We start from the raw sequence: 16,613 nt of genomic DNA, 5'->3' as shown, positions 1-16,613 counted from the left end.
TCTTTGCAAAAGTCGAAAATAACATTTTAAAATAGTTCGCCTTCTAAAGTCTTCGGTGGTTGACGTGTTTTTTATTTGCTCTTGGCCAAAAGATCCAGATTCCAATTGTTCAGCAGTGCTTTGTTTTGTGTGGCCTTGAGTGATCACACACAATGGACTCATCCAGTGTACACACAAACTGCATCAAATTGCAGTTTACAGCCACTTCCAAGATGCCAACGGACAGCGAAATCTTCGGCTTCTTCCAGAAGCGTGGATGGCTCGCAGAATCATTAGTGGCCATGTTCCGGGCACCCCGCGAGCACTGTGTCTATGTGAAATTCAAAACAGAGGAGCTCTTGACGGCTGCATTGCTGGAATGTCCATCCAGCGAGGCGTTTTTGTATGACAGTGGTGAAACGGTTCAAGTCTCATTCTCAACGGGCCGAGGGAACTTCCGGTATGTTCAGTTGTTCAGACTGCCAGTCGAGGTGGACATAAGCACGTGGTCAGCGTGTTGGAAAAATACGGAAAGATTCATCAGACAGTGCGGGAGCGGTACGGTCCAGACACGGGATACCCAATCCTGAACGGTGTGCGTGGGGTGCACATGGAGATCTCGAAAGAGATTCCTTGCCAGCTCCACGTACAGCACTTTCAGCTGAGGGTGGTTTACGACGGAGTAACGAACAAGTGCTACTCATGTGGCAGTACCGAGCACATCAAGGTAAATTGCCCAAAACGGAAATCAGCAGGAGGTCGACCTAGTACATACGCGGAAGCGATACAAATCTCGGACAAAAATCAATTCCCAGCCATCCAGCAAGATCAAACAGCCGTCAAACCCGCCTCAGCCTTAGTCCCAGCGCTTGAACAAGACCCCGGTTGTGCGAAGGTTGTCGAAGAGTTCACAATCGAGGACGGAGGTTCATTGGAGGAGCTGCCCTTCAGCTCAAGTCCCGAAATTCCCGATGCACCGGTCCCCAAAGAAATCGATGACTCTCTGGATTCAACAGATCAGGGAAGGTCGATTTCCAAAAAACGTCTTCGGTCAATGTTTAAAAATGCTAAGAAACCAGATGAGAAAAGTTCGGATTCATCCCCAGAGAAGTTGAAGGTTCCACGATCAGCACGAGTCACTGAAGAACAAGCAAAGTTGCAGAAGAAAAAGTGAACAGAGGAAGGCGTTCTTTGTATCTTTATTTATTTTGTAGCCCAAAATTTAGTTAATAAAGCAAAAGCATTAAAAAAAAGAAAAAAAAATGGCTGTAAAATTACATTAGCGAATGATTTAACTTTTTGCACAGTGGTGCCCTATGGTGTAAGGAATCGATAGACCCCAAAACTCGGATTGAATTTTTGTTCATAGTTACGGTATTTTGAGCACCGTGTACCATCGGATATTTGGCTGTGTATAGTCTCAACTTTAAATAGGTAATAATTTCTTCATTCTTAAAAGTTCAGTAAATCGAATGGATATTTTTAAATATATTGATTCATGAATGAAACATCTATCATTTTATCAAAAGTTACAATAGTAGTATACTTCTTGAAAACAGCCTTCAACAGTGTTGTGTTGTCTTCAGGTAACTTTCCTCCCATTACCAAGTCCAACTGTCCCTAGGGGGGTACCTTTTTCCACTGAACATCTCCTGACCAGTTACGTCACAAAAGATCTTCTACCTTCCGAGTTTTCCCTCGGCCTGTTTCGTGACTTGTAAACTTTTCCTCTCGGGTCAGGGCCCTCTTGACGGGAAACCCCCGCAAGGTCCGGCAGAGAAGGACTTTTTTTTCTCCTTTTGAAAGTAAAGGGCATGTCAACACAAAAGTAGCTCACTTGGGCATGTTGGCAAAACTGGTTCCATGTTTGCACGGTTCTGGAATCTCGTGACGCACATTCGTTCATCCTGGAGGAGGGCTTAACTTTTGAGGCGGTGAGAATCTTTCAAATCAGATAAATTACTTCAAGATTGTTTTTTTTTCTGAGAAAAAAAAAAAACAGAAAAAGTTCATGTTGTTGAAAAACATAATTAAATTTTCCCATCTCTGCCCTTTCAACAAACAACTCCAGGTTAACAAGCTCAATGACCACCGAAAAAAAACAACAACAACAACTTTATGGTATCTGTGCTGGAGATGAACCAAAACGAACCAAGCAAAAAGTCAAGCTAGTCCGGAATTTGTGTCGTTATCGCATGGTTTTAATTTTTGCCCCACTTTTGCCGCGCGGTCAAACTTTGTGAGTGTGCTGAAAAGACCAAAAGAGACGAAAAACCAACTTTTGCTTTGGCGATAAGATTTTCGCTTGATGTGGTTTTCCTTCCTCGAAGAAAAAAAAAGACGTGACCAGAGGAAAATCCTGGGAAAGTTTTTCCTCCCCCCCCCCTCCCAACTGCCTTTGCCTTTCCGGAAATGCTGAGCTGAGAGCAAAAGTACAAGTTTGGCATCAGGAATTCCGATTATTTGGAGTGTTTAACTGCTGTGTTCTCTCTTTCTGACAAGGCATAACTTGAAGAGTTGGTAAACTATCGTCGTCGTCGGTGTGGTTATCATCAAAGCAAATTTAATAAACCTTTTACCGCAACTATTGCCGTTTCGTGAGAGAGTGACCCGCTCCGAAAAACTCGTCATTTTAACAACTTGAGCTATTTGCCCAAAGTTTGCAGACACTAGAGTCTGAAGAATGACCAAAGTGGCAGTTTACTGCATGGAAATTGGAACGTCCGGACTGTTGTGGGGAACAAAAAATCTGCAATTTTCCATTTTTTCTTGCCGAGGTTGGTAAATGGGGTGGGGATTTGGTCTAGCCCAGGGACAGCGTGTTGATTATTATGCAAATGATACCCACTCAGGGAAACGACTTTTCTCGTTACCCTTTCAATTGGAGTGGCTTGTTACCTGGCTGGCAGGGCTATAAAAACGTGTTTTTTTTTTCAGGAAACATTTTAGGAGTGTAAGATAAGATTTGCATGCTGAGATGGAGTTCAAAGGTTTTCCAAGCGGGATTCTCTCAATAATGTTATATCAGAGTTTTCTTTTGGAAATAAGGTCAAAGCCAGGAATTAGATATCTTATATATATGAGCAATTCTCTACGAAATCGGTCTTTTTTTTAGAATTTTAATTTTTGTATTTTGTAATCCGACTGAAACTTTTTTGGTGCCTTCGGTATGCCCAAAGAAGCCATTTTGCATCATTAGTTTGTCCATATAATTTTCCATACAAATTTGGCAGCTGTCCATACAAAAATGATGTATGAAAATTCAAAAATCTGTATTTGAAGGAATTTGATCGATTTGGTGTCTTCCGCAAAGTTGTGGTATGGATACGGACTACACTGGAAATAAATGATACACGGTAAAAAATTGTGATTTTTTATTTAACTTTTTATCACTAAAACTTGATTTGCAAAAACACTATTTTTGTTTTTATTTTTTGATATGTTTTAGAGGACAAAATGCCAACTTTTCAGAAATTTCAGGTTGTGCAAAATCTTTGAGCGAGTTATGAATTTTGAATCAATACTGAGTTTTCAAAAAATATTGGTCGCAAAATTTTCAACTTCATTTTCGATGTATCAAATTTGCAATCGTGCTTTAGTGAAATTTTCATAAAGTACCGTTTTCGTTAAATCCATATTTAGGTTACTTTGAAATAGTCGCAGTTTTCATTTTTAATTATTGCACATGTTTGCACATATTGAAAAAAAGCTGAGAAAATTCTCATATTTGCTTTTTCGACTTTGTTGATACGACCTTAGTTGCTGAGATATGCAATGCAAAGGTTTTAAAACAGAAAATCAATGGAAAATTCATGTTACTAAATAGCCCACCATTTTAATGTCGATATCTCAGCAACTAATGGTCCGATTTTCAATGTTAAAATATGAAACATTCGTGAAATTTTCCGATCTTTTCGAAAACAATATTTTCAAAATTTTTAAACCAAGACTAACATTTTAAAAGGGCGTAATATTGAATGTTTGGCCCTTTTGAAATGTTAGTCTTGATTTGAAAATTTTGAAAATATTGTTTTCGAAAAGATCGGAAAATTTCACAAATGTTTCATATATTAACATTAAAAATCGGACCATTAGTTGCTGAGATATCGACATTAAAAAATGGTGGGCTGTTTGGGTGAGACTTAGAAAACATGAATTTTCCATTGATTTTCCTGTTTTTAAACCTTTGCATTGCAATATCTCAGCAACTAAAGGTCGTATCAACAAAGTCCGAAGAAGCAAAATATAGAGAATTTTCTCAGCTTTTCAACAATATTTTTTTTAAAAGTGTGCAAACATGTGCACTAATTTTAAAAAATGAAAAACTGCGACTATTTTCAAAAAAGTAACCTAAATATGGATTTAACTTGAAAACGGTGCACTTTATGAAAATTTCACTAAAGTACTTTTTGATTGCAAATTTGATTTTACATCGAAAAATGAAGTTGAAAAATTTTTGCGACCAATATTTCGATTTTTTGAAAAACTCAGTATTGATTCAAAAATTCATAACTCGCTCAAAGATTTTTTGCACAACCTGGAAATTTCTGAAAAGTTGGCATTTAATGTCCTCTAAACCATATCAAAAAATAAAAAAAATTAAAAATAGTGTTTTTTTGCAAATCAAGTTTTAGTGATAAAAAGTTAAATAAAAAATCACCAATTTTTTTTTTACCGTGTATCATTTTTTTTCCAGTGTAGTCCGTATCCATACCTACAACTTTGCCGAAGACACCAAATCGATCAAAAAATTCCTTCAATTCAATTCAATTCAATTCAATTCGGTTTTATTGGTGAATAATCAAGATACAATGAGTTATTTTGAAGTGCATAACAGAGTTTTGAAGTTCCTTACAGCTGTGTGTTGCATCATAATCCATTTAGGAACAATTATTTCTTTAACTAAGGCACTAGCAAGAGTAAGAAAAAACTATTAAAAAAAACTTACAGAAATTGCAAAGGAAAGGGGATAGAGGAAGAGAAAGCTTATATCTAGATCACAGTTAATTTATCCTTTGTAGATGTGTTTGATCATCAGTTCCCCAAGGGCCAGGAATTGTTCTGCCTTGTTCCGGCAGCTCCGAAACCGCGTCATCATCTCCCGCGAGAGCAAAGAACTCCGGCAGGGTGAAGAGATCTTCCCGGTGATTTCTTGCTGGGCCGTACTGCCGCTACCGGCAGCGACCACGCTGGCGAACGAACGCCCCCAACCAGGAGGGAACGCTGAGTTTTCCGCTGGAACCGTACGCTGTCCAGCTGCAGGAACGGCTGCGCTCGTACTTCGCTGAGGAGGGTGGGACGCTTTCTTCTTCCTCTTTTCCTGCTCCTCGAGGTAGACCTTGCGCGCGACGCATCCGCGGTAATTGCCGGTATGGTTACCGTCACAGTTCGCACACTTTACGCGCAGCTTAGTTTGTTCTGCCTTGTCCCCCAAGTCCGCCTTACGTGGCAGTGCGCACGCCTCCGAGAGGTGTGACTCACCGCACTTCACGCAGCGGGGCCGGAGGTTGCAGTTCCGCGAGCCGTGGCCGAATTTCTGGCAACGGTGGCATTGCGCTACGTCCGTCGGGTTCTTGGTGTAAAACCGCCAGTTTACCCAAAAACCGTCCAACGTCTTAGTCCGCCGCAGGTCTTGGAGCTTGACGGTGCCGCGGTCGAAGTACAACAGGTACAGTGTGTGCACACCCGTGACTGTTGTCTTTCGCGAGAGCACTTTTATCTCCCGCGGTTTTATTCCGGCGTCCGAAAGGTGACCCTTCAGGTCGGAGATCGGACGGTCTTGATAACCCTGCAAGACGACCTTAACAGGGGGCTTCGGGGTTGAATGTGTAGAAGTTGAAGTTGCTACGCTTCAATTCTTCAAACACCAGGTCGAAATTCTTTTTGGTCAGTGTGATCACTTGCACTGCCGACTTACCGATTTTCAGACAATATCCGAGGCCTTCCAGCAACTCGTCAACATCGTCCGCTAACGTGTCCAAAACAAAAATTGGAGGTGGTCTACGTTCCGGTGGAGAGTTGTTCTTTTTTGACGTCGGCACTTTTTTCCGTGCACGACCATCATCGTCGTCGTCGTCGTCGGTAGTGCTGCTACCGTCAGAGTTGTTATTTTCTTCGTCGTCGCTCAGCATCTGGAACTCGTTCCTGATGGGGATGTTGGCGGATGTTGAAGTGCCACTGGTCGTGGCACCGGAAGTACCGGAACGGGTTCGCACTGGTGATCTTGGGACATATCCGGGATGTAGTAACTTTTTGTCGATGCCTTCAGCGCTGACGCTCCCCTGCGCGATGGCGGCCGACACGGCGTTGGTTTGTTTACCTTTTTGCACACGGCCGGTAGACGAACTTCGCGGGTTTTTCGAGGCCGCACTCGAACTGCCACGGCCACGGCCGGCCCTTGGCATGCTGGAGAAGCAAACTCGCGGGTAACCACAATCAATCACGGCGAAAAAAATCGAAAAAACGATGGAGCACTGAGCACTAGCTGCATGCTCTCGTGCGTACACGGAGGGAGCTGAAAAAAAAAAAATTCCTTCAAAAGACACAGATTTTTGAATTTTCATACATCATTTTTGTATGGACAGCTGCCAAATTTGTATGAAAAATTATATGGACAAACTAATGATGCAAAATGGCTTCTTTGGGCATACCGAAAGCACCAAAAAAGTTTCAGTCGGATTAAAAAATACTAAAAAAATCGAATGACCGAAATCTGGGAGAACTGCTCATATACAAAATTTCGATGGTTTTGTTCGAACGCGAATCAGTTGAACACGGAACGTCGGATCGTGGTGCTCTTTGTTGCGTTGGGTTCGTATAAGTCCAAGGAAGGTTCTTACGTTAACTAATCGACACTTTGGCCACTCTGGAACCGATTCCGGAGCATCGGCTAATTGTATGGAGAAAGTTACGTAAAATCAAATTTTGATCACAGGAGGCTGAATAAGCAAAAAGCTCAAAACGTCAAAATACAAAAAAGGAGACAAGACGAAGTTTGTCGGGTAAGGCTTGTTTTGTATATAAAAATGTTAAACAATAGTTACAAATCAAGCAAAATTAACTGTGAAAGATTATACGGTTTGCTTTTCAAGAGAATTTAAAATTTCTGTCGTATTTATAATTGTTCTAATACTATATTTTTCTATAAAGGGCAAACAAGTTTTTTTAATGAAACCATAGCATTACCTTAAAAAATAGAAACATTAATATAACCCAAATCGTATGATATTATTTTGTTACTTTGATTTTGATTGTTCGAACAAGTTTTTATAGAGATAAAAATTACAATTTGTTCGTATATCACACGAGGGTAACAATAACAAGAGCTCATATTTTATAATTGGTATTTCATGCACAGATTAATTTGAGCCATACAAGAATAAAATATGAAGCAGAACAATCAATCCAAATTGGATTTACAAAAGTCCTTGTTCGAATGAAAATATTAATGTACACCTGGAATACAATATCAGCTTTAGTATAACATCAATTATTGATTTCTTCAAAGTTTAAAAAACGGGTTTTGAAAATGATATTTGATTCGTGTTATTTGTTTGTTTTTTGACGGCTAGTCTTTTTTCTGGATTGTCATGAATGTTTTCAAAGAATCTGAAACATGTTATTGATAATTTTTTATAATATTAAAACACATGTAATTTTAAACTCCATCAATAACAGTCTTTTTCTAAATACCAAATATTTAAATTAAGTAAAATGTTTTACAAATTTTATGTTATTTAGTTGGTTTTTTAAACGTTTGTTATCCTTTTCATTGCAATGGACATATTGCATGTTAAATATTAAAGAATTAACAATTCAAATAAAATGTTATTTTTATTGTTGAATGTTTTGAATACATACATTTTTTCTAGGGATATATTTTAAAATTTTTAGATGCATTTACTAGAAGTATCATTGGTTAGAATTTTTAGCATATATTCAAAAAATTTAACATCAAGCTAGGAATTACATTTTCAGATTTTTTTCTCTCTCCAATTCTGGACCATTGTCAGAGTTTAGGGCAAAAACATAGTAAAGTATTCGCTAAGGCCTTACAAAGTTAGTGCAAGTTTTAATAAATATTTTCAAAATTTTCATTAATTTTTTTGCTTTTGCTTTTATTATAAAGTTAATAAAATTTATAAATAATTTCAAATTCCAAAGAGATTCATCAATTCATTTTTTAAATTTCGATGTAATAGTTTTAATAAATTTGTTGATATGTATTTCCGTTTAATTTTATTTTAATGAACCGAAAATTGACATATTTTATTAGACTTTTGAATTTATTCAATTATATTTAAAAAGGCTCTTACTGAAAGCCAAAAACGTATTTTTTCAAAATATTTCAATTTTGGATTGTTTTTTTTTTTTAATAAATTAGGCTGTACAAATTTTATTTCAAGTTTTTGTAAACCCCCCCTCCCTCCCCTTCCCTTTAAAATCGGCTTAGAGGGAAAAAAAACAAAAAACTTCAAAATATCAATGAAAATGCAAGTATAATCACCTGAAATCAATTTAAAATTCATTAGCATGTTTGGGTTTAAAAAAACTGTTTTTTTTTACAATTTTCGATGTTTAGTATCGCACAAAGTTTATTTTCGCTAAAACTTTTGTTATCTTCAAATCTTACAAGTAGTGTAAAATGCATTTTAAAACTTTTTAATTTTTTTTTTCATAAAATTATTTTTATTAGGTCCTTTTTGGTACTGGGACCTGGTTAGGACCGAGTCGGCTTTTGTTACATTGTTCTTAATGCTAAGAGTAATTACGATTTTAAAACACTTTTTTCATTCAAATGTTGAGACTCTGGCTTGTTGTTTCAATTTTTATATTTTTATATTTTTATGCCTCCCCTTCGACCCCGACCAGAGCCGAGGGACAAAAACTTTGAAAAATATTTGCATAGGCCAGGGGTGTCCAAACGTGGCCCGCGAGGTGATATTTTGTGGCCCGCGGACCCATTTTGAATGATCATGTAAAACAACCCGTGGGTTTATTTTGAACTTTTATATGCTAATCTTTTTTATTTTTTATTAATAAAAAAAACTTATGATTCATCAATATTTTGATCCCCACTTAAGGATACAAATAATTTGTTCAACATTTTTTATAATTAAAACAATTTCACACGTTTCAATGTGAGTGAAACTAGTAAATATCGTCAAAATTTTTATCAAACATTTTTAGAAATATTCAAAAAACGTTCAAGTTTGACTTAGGTAGAATTCTGTAATAGTTGCACAGCTAAAAAAGTAGTAATCCAGCTGCGTGTAAATGGCCTGGGTGTAAAATAAATATTGCTTTATTTTATGCAATTTTATGTGATTTTACACCCTACAATTTGTAGCCCATCAGTATGAGAAACCTACTTGACCGAAATGTCAAGCTCATATATGCGTTTATCCTTACAACTCTTCATCGGTCTGATGGCCGAGTGGGCTAAGGCGCCAGTACTTACTGTTGGTGCTGGGTTTGAATCCCGTCGGTGCAACTTTTTTTTGTGTGTTTCAAAAATTGTACATGCAGTGTGTAATATTAAGTGTTTATTTTGACGAAGGTGATGTGCATGCTTTTGCATGCGATTTTACCATCGGATTTTTTGCTGTGTGCAAAAATAAAAGTTTTTTGACCCTTTTATGAATTGACTCTCAAACTTACATTGCACTTCCTCGGGATTCGAACTCATTACAGTTAGATAACGAATCTGATTGACTTTCTGATTCAGGCAGACAAAATGTGGAAATCGGAGGATCAAGCTTGCTGCAAATATTTTACAAAGCTTTCGTCGATGGTGGGTTGATCGACGAAAGCTCCTCCACCATTATTAAAAAATGGCTCGAAAAACCAGGAGCAAAAATATATTTTCAAAAAACTTATAAAAAAAAAACAAAATTTAAGTACATTCAGCTGAAATCAATTAAATATGCATTCCTTTGCATTTAGAATCATTTGAGCGTGTTTTGGTTTATTACATACAATTTGAATTTTAGTGAATTTTCGATGAAATAAATAAATATTTTTTCGCTTTTTTGTTTTGAAAATAATGATTGCAAACCCAAAACTGGGCAGCAACGTTCGAGAGAACAATGGCCTCGAGTCGAGAGCATAGTGGTTCCATTCACGGATACAGAGAACACAGCTTGAGATGGGCGAAAGCATTATTCTCTCGAGGTTCATTTGCTAAAAAAAGTTCATCCGTCAAACAAAAAACCAAAAGTGTCACCTACGGGAATCGAACCAGAGACCTTTAATAGACTAATCCAATGACTTAACTGTCTCGGCCACCACAGCTTGGTGACTAAGGAGTGGTAAGATGTCAATGTATGACACTTGTTGGAGAATTATTGTTTCAAAGAACGAATGAACTCATTTGTTATGATGGTGTGAGTTGGTAGCTTTATTCTCTCGATTTTGGCGCTGAGCCCGCAATAAATTTTGAGGGAACGATTCTCACGACTCTGAATTTTGGGTGCAGAGTAACTATACGGAAGCTTAAAACATTTTCTAAAAGCTTGTTTATTGAAATGTTGAAATTCTGGCTCTCAACGATTTTTTATTAGAAACACTTACACAGCAAAAAAAAAAAAAAAAACAAAACACAAAAAAACACAAGTACATTCACAAGCTTAAAACTTTTTTTTTTCAAATACCAGAAACAACAAAATCAACAATACCGATAGAAAACCGTTATTTTTGTGGTTTCTATTATTTTAAATAGAATTTTTTTTTAATATAAGAAATGTAGTCTTTCAAATTAAAATAACATAATTAATTTATTTTTTAATAACCTTTTATGTAAATTTGGCCCGGCCTCCAAAAACTTTGAGCACCCCTGGCATAGGCCTTATTGGCAAAAATAAATAAAAAAGCAATTTTTTTAGTATCAAGCCTTGGCTTCGAAATTTTTAGGAAAAAAGGATAGAAAAATACATTAATTACCCTTAAACATCTGGACACTTTTTTGAAAATGTATGACCACCCCTCCCCCCATGTGGACAAAATGTGTCGACATGGTAAATGGTTGAACTCTCACACTAATCTTGCAATCATGGGGTTTTCAATGATTAAACTTTGGTTTCCATTAAATTTTTGAAGTTTTTTTTTAATTTGAAAATTGGATTTAAAATCTCTATAATTATTCCAAAAGCAAAGAAAATTCCAATCAATTAGAAGGCTTTTCCTTATACCAAAACACCACATTGAAAACAGATTTGTTCTTCTTCTAATACACCCCCCTTGAGACCGTCTGGCAAATAAAGATAAGAAAGAAAGAAACCTCCGGGGCTCGGTCGCAACCATTTAGAGCAATAAAAATTTATCGCAATGCTCACTTCACGCTGACCATTCTATGGATGGGAGGGGCGTGGGAATGGGGAAAATGGAAAATTCCGTAACTTCAAAAGACTCGACGATGAATATCTCGAAAGGAAAAAAAAATAATAAACTGACAAAAAAGTGTGGCAATTCCTTTCTCCGTAACTGCAAACGTTGCTTCTTTGGCTCGCTCTCCACCTCCTGGTTTCGGTAATGGACGAGTTTTCCAAGTCAATTGGGTATAATTGAGAAAAATTGCTCATCTTTTTCCTGGCGTAGAATAAACGAAAAAGTGGGTGAGCGAAGTGGGTGGTGGGAAGGTGGCGACGAGACACACCCATGTAGTCGCACTAAAAGGTTTTTTTTTGGAGCGAAAAAGGAAGAAAATAAAAGCACCCTGAAAATGAGGATAAATTAGGATAAGCCAAGGACATTTGTCCTGATGGCGCTGGTGGCTGGTTGGTCTGGTCTGGTCGGGTTGATTTGAAGGACGTGGAAAACAGGGAAAAGTAGTTCTCTCCTCAGGCTTGAGCTTTTTCTCACAAGACTCTCTAGAGCTTGATGATGATGATGATGATGATAATGTGAAGATAATGAAATTATAACGATAGGGGATGAAGATGGAGCGAATGAACCGTGTCGTAATTTAATTGTGGCCGATCGAGCTGCTTTGGACGAGGAAGGCAGCGATTGAGAACTTCTTGAAAGGCTTCCGTAAAAAATATCAAGAATTATTGCAGTTTCGTCCAAGTACCATGCGTCTCCATTAAATAAAATTCAACCAAATTTCCCAAAAACAGAGTAGCGTGTCCCAAAAAGGGACGGCAATTGCGACCACTAACTCAATCAAAATATTTGGCGCACCTGGTAATGGTCGAGAGACGAAAATTTTAATCGATATTTGCCGCAAACATGCAATCTCACAATAATAACCACGTTGGTCGTAAAAAAACCCCACACTCTCTCTCCACCCTGAGAGAAAAAAAGTGTATCCAAAAGTAGCAACTTTTTCCCGACACAGACGACTGGGGAGGCAACTTTCTACGTGGTAATACACGCAAACAAATAAAAACATACGAGCGAGTGACTGGGTGAGGGGTGGAAAATTGATTCCAACATGCCACAGTTCCAGATATAAGGCTTGTACTGTATAGCACACGTACTATGTGACGAAGGCAGTAAAATGTGTTATAAGCTGCAAAAAAGAAGAAGAAAAAAAAACAAAACGTACAGACTAATTTTCATCGTGTTGCTCCAGGTCAGGGTGGTATCGTGAAGTCATGTTAATGACTTAAGGGAAATTAAGGGAAATAAATGATGAAAAACCATGAATGTGAATAAATATTACAAAATTAGTACCAAATAAATCAAAAAATATTTAGCCAATTTTAGTAAAACAGAACTTTTCTCATTATCATCGAAAATCAGAGGACAACAAATAATTTTTTCAACATGAATTTAAAGTTCAATCGCCGCGTATAAAATCATATTTAGCAAGATTGGAATAGTTTAAAACAATCTGTATTTTTTTTTTTTGGAAAATTCCTCATACGGTAGCCTAAAAAGTTTTTTTTTCCGTAAAAAAAACTGTTTCGTCAATACTTGGGAATTTTTAAAACAGATGATTGCACGGCATGTTTTTCTTTCCACCCCCTTTCCCTACCCACTTGACTTTGGTCAGAGTTTAGGGGCCATAAATTAAAAAAAAAATAGTTGTATCGTCCTTAGTGTTGAAAGCAACTTCATACCAATTGATTATTTTTGCTAGAAAAAAAAATTGACGAAAGTTGATTTCAAACTCATAGATCTAGTTTAAATTTTCAATGGGTCCTATTTGCATAGGAAACCCATGACACATAGGTTGTTTTCAAAATTCACTCTAGAAATCATATTATTATTTTTATTATTTCATACTCAACTTAGTAATACATATCATTTGATTCCATATTTCGCAACACCTTCTCTAGCAAAAAAATGTCAAAATGTTGGTTTAATTTTGTTTTGTTTTTGTATTTTTTCACAGAACCAACAGGGGAGAAAGGATTCTTGGACAGTTATATTCATTCAGTTACTTTTTTTAAATTTTTTAATTTGCATTCAATATCCTCTGCTGAGCTTAATAAAACATCTGTAATATTTTGTTGAGATCATACGAAAATATTTGTTTGCAAGCTGCAAGTGACATATCATGAAGAAAGAAATAAAGCTTACGGAAATAAAATAACTCAAAATGTTGAGTTATTTGAAAGTAACTCCATGGCTTTGAAGGAAGCATTGAAAATTCAATTTGTATCAAAACTTCATTTTACTGAAATTATTAATTTAATTTTAATTTTGTTGGAAAGGTTTCTGGTTTAATACATATTTTCCTTTAAAACTTTTTTATGATTGAATTATTCCATGTAATTGAAAAAAATGTTAATTGCAATGAATTTAACTTGTTTCAATTTTTAATAATTGATATTTGTTATTATATTTTTAAATTTCAATTTGATGGCATTAATTTTTTTAATGTTCAATGCCAGCTTGATTATCGCAATCTACTGCTCAATTTTATTATTTTTCATGTGTTCAGGAAGTCATTTTGACCAACTTTTGTTCTACGAAAAACTTTACTTCTCTTGTTTTTCTTGCTTCATTTTTAGAATTTAAATTTGCATTTATCTTGTTTAGTTTATGTTTGTTTTTGATAGTATTTGGCCTATTCTACCACCTCCTATAATTAAATTTTACCTATTAATTTTTCATGTTTTGACAGTCACTTTTTCAATTTTTTGGTTGCTTCTATGAAATGGCACCATTATCATTACAATTGTAAAAATTGCGTAGATGCATAGTCTGGGACACTAGAAAAATGACTGCAAACTTCTTTTTGCTTAAAATATAGGAAAATATGGGAAACACAGCCAAAGTTGACCCTTAAAAAATGACATTTAAAAAAACATTGGCATAGTCACATAAAACAAGTAAAACTTCCAACCCATATATTTTTTTTAAATTTTTAGATTTCTTCTTTCCAATGCTTTTTAAAGATCAAAAATTGGTTGAAAAATGGATTTCGGCATTTTTGTAGTTGTAGAGGGTTAACGTTCTTTCAGTAGGAGTTTGAAATATTTTGTCATAAAATAAAATATTCAGAAAAAAACTTTATGAAATAGAAATTTTATATAATGCTGAAGAACTTTATAGAGCAATTCCAGCTCAAATCAGGAATTTTTCTGGTACTTTTGTACCCGACCCTCTCCGATTTCAATGAAACTTTGTAGACATGTTATCCTAGGCCTATATAAGCCATTTTTGTGTATATGGAGCCAATAGTACTCGAAAATAACATTTGAGAAGGGTGTATGGTATTTAAATATTTTTGCATTTTGTAATTTAAAAATTACTGTATCTCGAAGCCATTGCGTCGTATCAAAAGTGGTCAAAGACAAACTTGTAGGAAATTGGACGGCTTTCCGAAAAAATACACTGAAACAAAATATACGCCACATCTATGAGATTTTTGATTTTTAAGTCTAAAACTTAAATTTAAAGGTGTTGTCACGATTTTTTATCGTTCAAAATTTTTGAGGAAATAGCCTAAAATGTTACCAAAAGACTGACGAAAAATGCAGGATGGTATGTCTCTCCTAAAAAAATACAAAAATCATTTACTAAAACTGTTTTTTTGAAAAGTGGTCTAAACGTCAAAATTTTTGAAATCCGGTAGTGGGAATCGATTCTCCAGACAATCTTACATAAAAGTCTCTTTATTGACCATTGTCCTAAGTCCAATCCTTGGGAAGATACAGCGGTTTTAAAAATAAAAATGTTGAAAAAACGGGTTTTTTGGTGGTTTTTGACAATTTCTATATGACAGACTTGGTTTTTCAGTCTCGAAAATATTTTTACCGGAAAGCTCGTCCAATTTCCCATAAGATTGTCTTTGACCACTTTTCAATTGGATGTATGGGCTTACAGATATAAGCTTTATTACATTGCTAATAACTGAAAATAGAATATTTTTTTCAGTGTGGTAAAAACCAGGATAGTAAATTTGCTAACGTAAATATAAAAACGATATAAATCAAAAAGCTGTCAAAGGCAATCTTATGGGAAATTGGACGAGCTTTCCGGTAAAAATATTTTCGAGACTGAAAAACCAAGTCTGTCATATAGAAATTGTCAAAAACCACCAAAAAACCCGTTTTTTCAACATTTTTATTTTTAAAACCGCTGTATCTTCCCAAGGATTGGACTTAGGACAATGGTCAATAAAGAGACTTTTATGTAAAATTGTCTGGAGAATCGATTCCCACTACCGGATTTCAAAAATTTTGACGTTTAGACCACTTTTCAAAAAAACAGTTTTAGTAAATGATTTTTGTATTTTTTTAGGAGAGACATACCATCCTGCATTTTTCGTCAGTCTTTTGGTAACATTTTAGGCTATTTCCTCAAAAATTTTGAACGAAAAAATCGTGACAACACCTTTAAATTTAAGTTTTAGACTTAAAATCAAAAAATCTCATAGATGTGGCGTATATTTTGTTTCAGTGTATTTTTTCGGAAAGCCCGTCCAATTTCCTACAAGTTTGTCTTTGACCACTTTTGATACGACGCAATGGCTTCGAGATACAGTAATTTTAAATTACAAAATGCAAAAATATTTAAATACCATACACCCTTCTCAAATGTTATTTTCGAGTACTATTGGCTCCATATACACAAAAATGGCTTATATAGGCCTAGGATAACATGTCTACAAAGTTTCATTGAAATCGGAGAGGGTCGGGTACAAAAGTACCAGAAAAAATCCTGATTTGAGCTGGAATTGCTCATATAATAATTTTTGTTTTTTTTTATGACTAAGACTTGGTCAGCAAATAAAATTTTGCTGTTCCTTAAACAGTTTTCCCAAAATCGTCTTTTTATTTTCTTCTCAATCAAAAAATTATCTTTGGATGTTTATTTTTTATGTTCAGCTTTTGTTTTATTTGAATTAAGCAGAATATTACATTTTCATTTGAGAGATTTAGCAAACCTTTCAACTAAAATCAATGCATTAGAGAAAATCTCCACCAAAACTGGAAATGAATGGATCAACCATACAATTTTGGCAGCTGTCCATTCAAAAATGGTGCGTAAATATTTGAATATCTGCATCCTTTGAATGATTTTTTCGGATTGGTTTGGTGTCTTTGGCAGAAATGAGGACTATTCAGAGAAAATAGGTACACGGGAAAAAAATGTCAATTTAAAAAAAATGGCACATAAAATCAATTTCTCAAATCAGTATTTTTTTTTTTAATTTTTCAATATATTTTACCGAACAA

The 16,613-nt window shown here is 35.5% G+C and overlaps 2 protein-coding genes across 2 annotated transcripts in view; one reads left to right on the top strand and one right to left on the bottom strand.

The window, feature by feature from the left end:
• LOC6037031 overlaps nt 1–16,613 on the bottom strand; it is a 177,331-nt gene that overhangs the window by 132,102 nt on the left and 28,616 nt on the right. The gene's annotated exons all lie outside the window — the stretch shown is intronic.
• Nucleotides 213–16,613, top strand: part of LOC6032662 — a 96,296-nt gene continuing 79,895 nt past the window's right edge. Inside the window, 2 exon segments of the mRNA XM_038250954.1 lie at nt 213–407; nt 458–1,005. Coding sequence (XP_038106882.1) covers nt 213–407; nt 458–1,005 — 743 coding nt within the window.

The sequence above is a fragment of the Culex quinquefasciatus genome, chromosome 2, assembly GCF_015732765.1.
Source record: "Culex quinquefasciatus strain JHB chromosome 2, VPISU_Cqui_1.0_pri_paternal, whole genome shotgun sequence".
In the NCBI taxonomy this organism is placed as follows: domain Eukaryota; kingdom Metazoa; phylum Arthropoda; class Insecta; order Diptera; family Culicidae; genus Culex; species Culex quinquefasciatus.
This window is presented reverse-complemented; position numbering and strand designations above follow the sequence as displayed.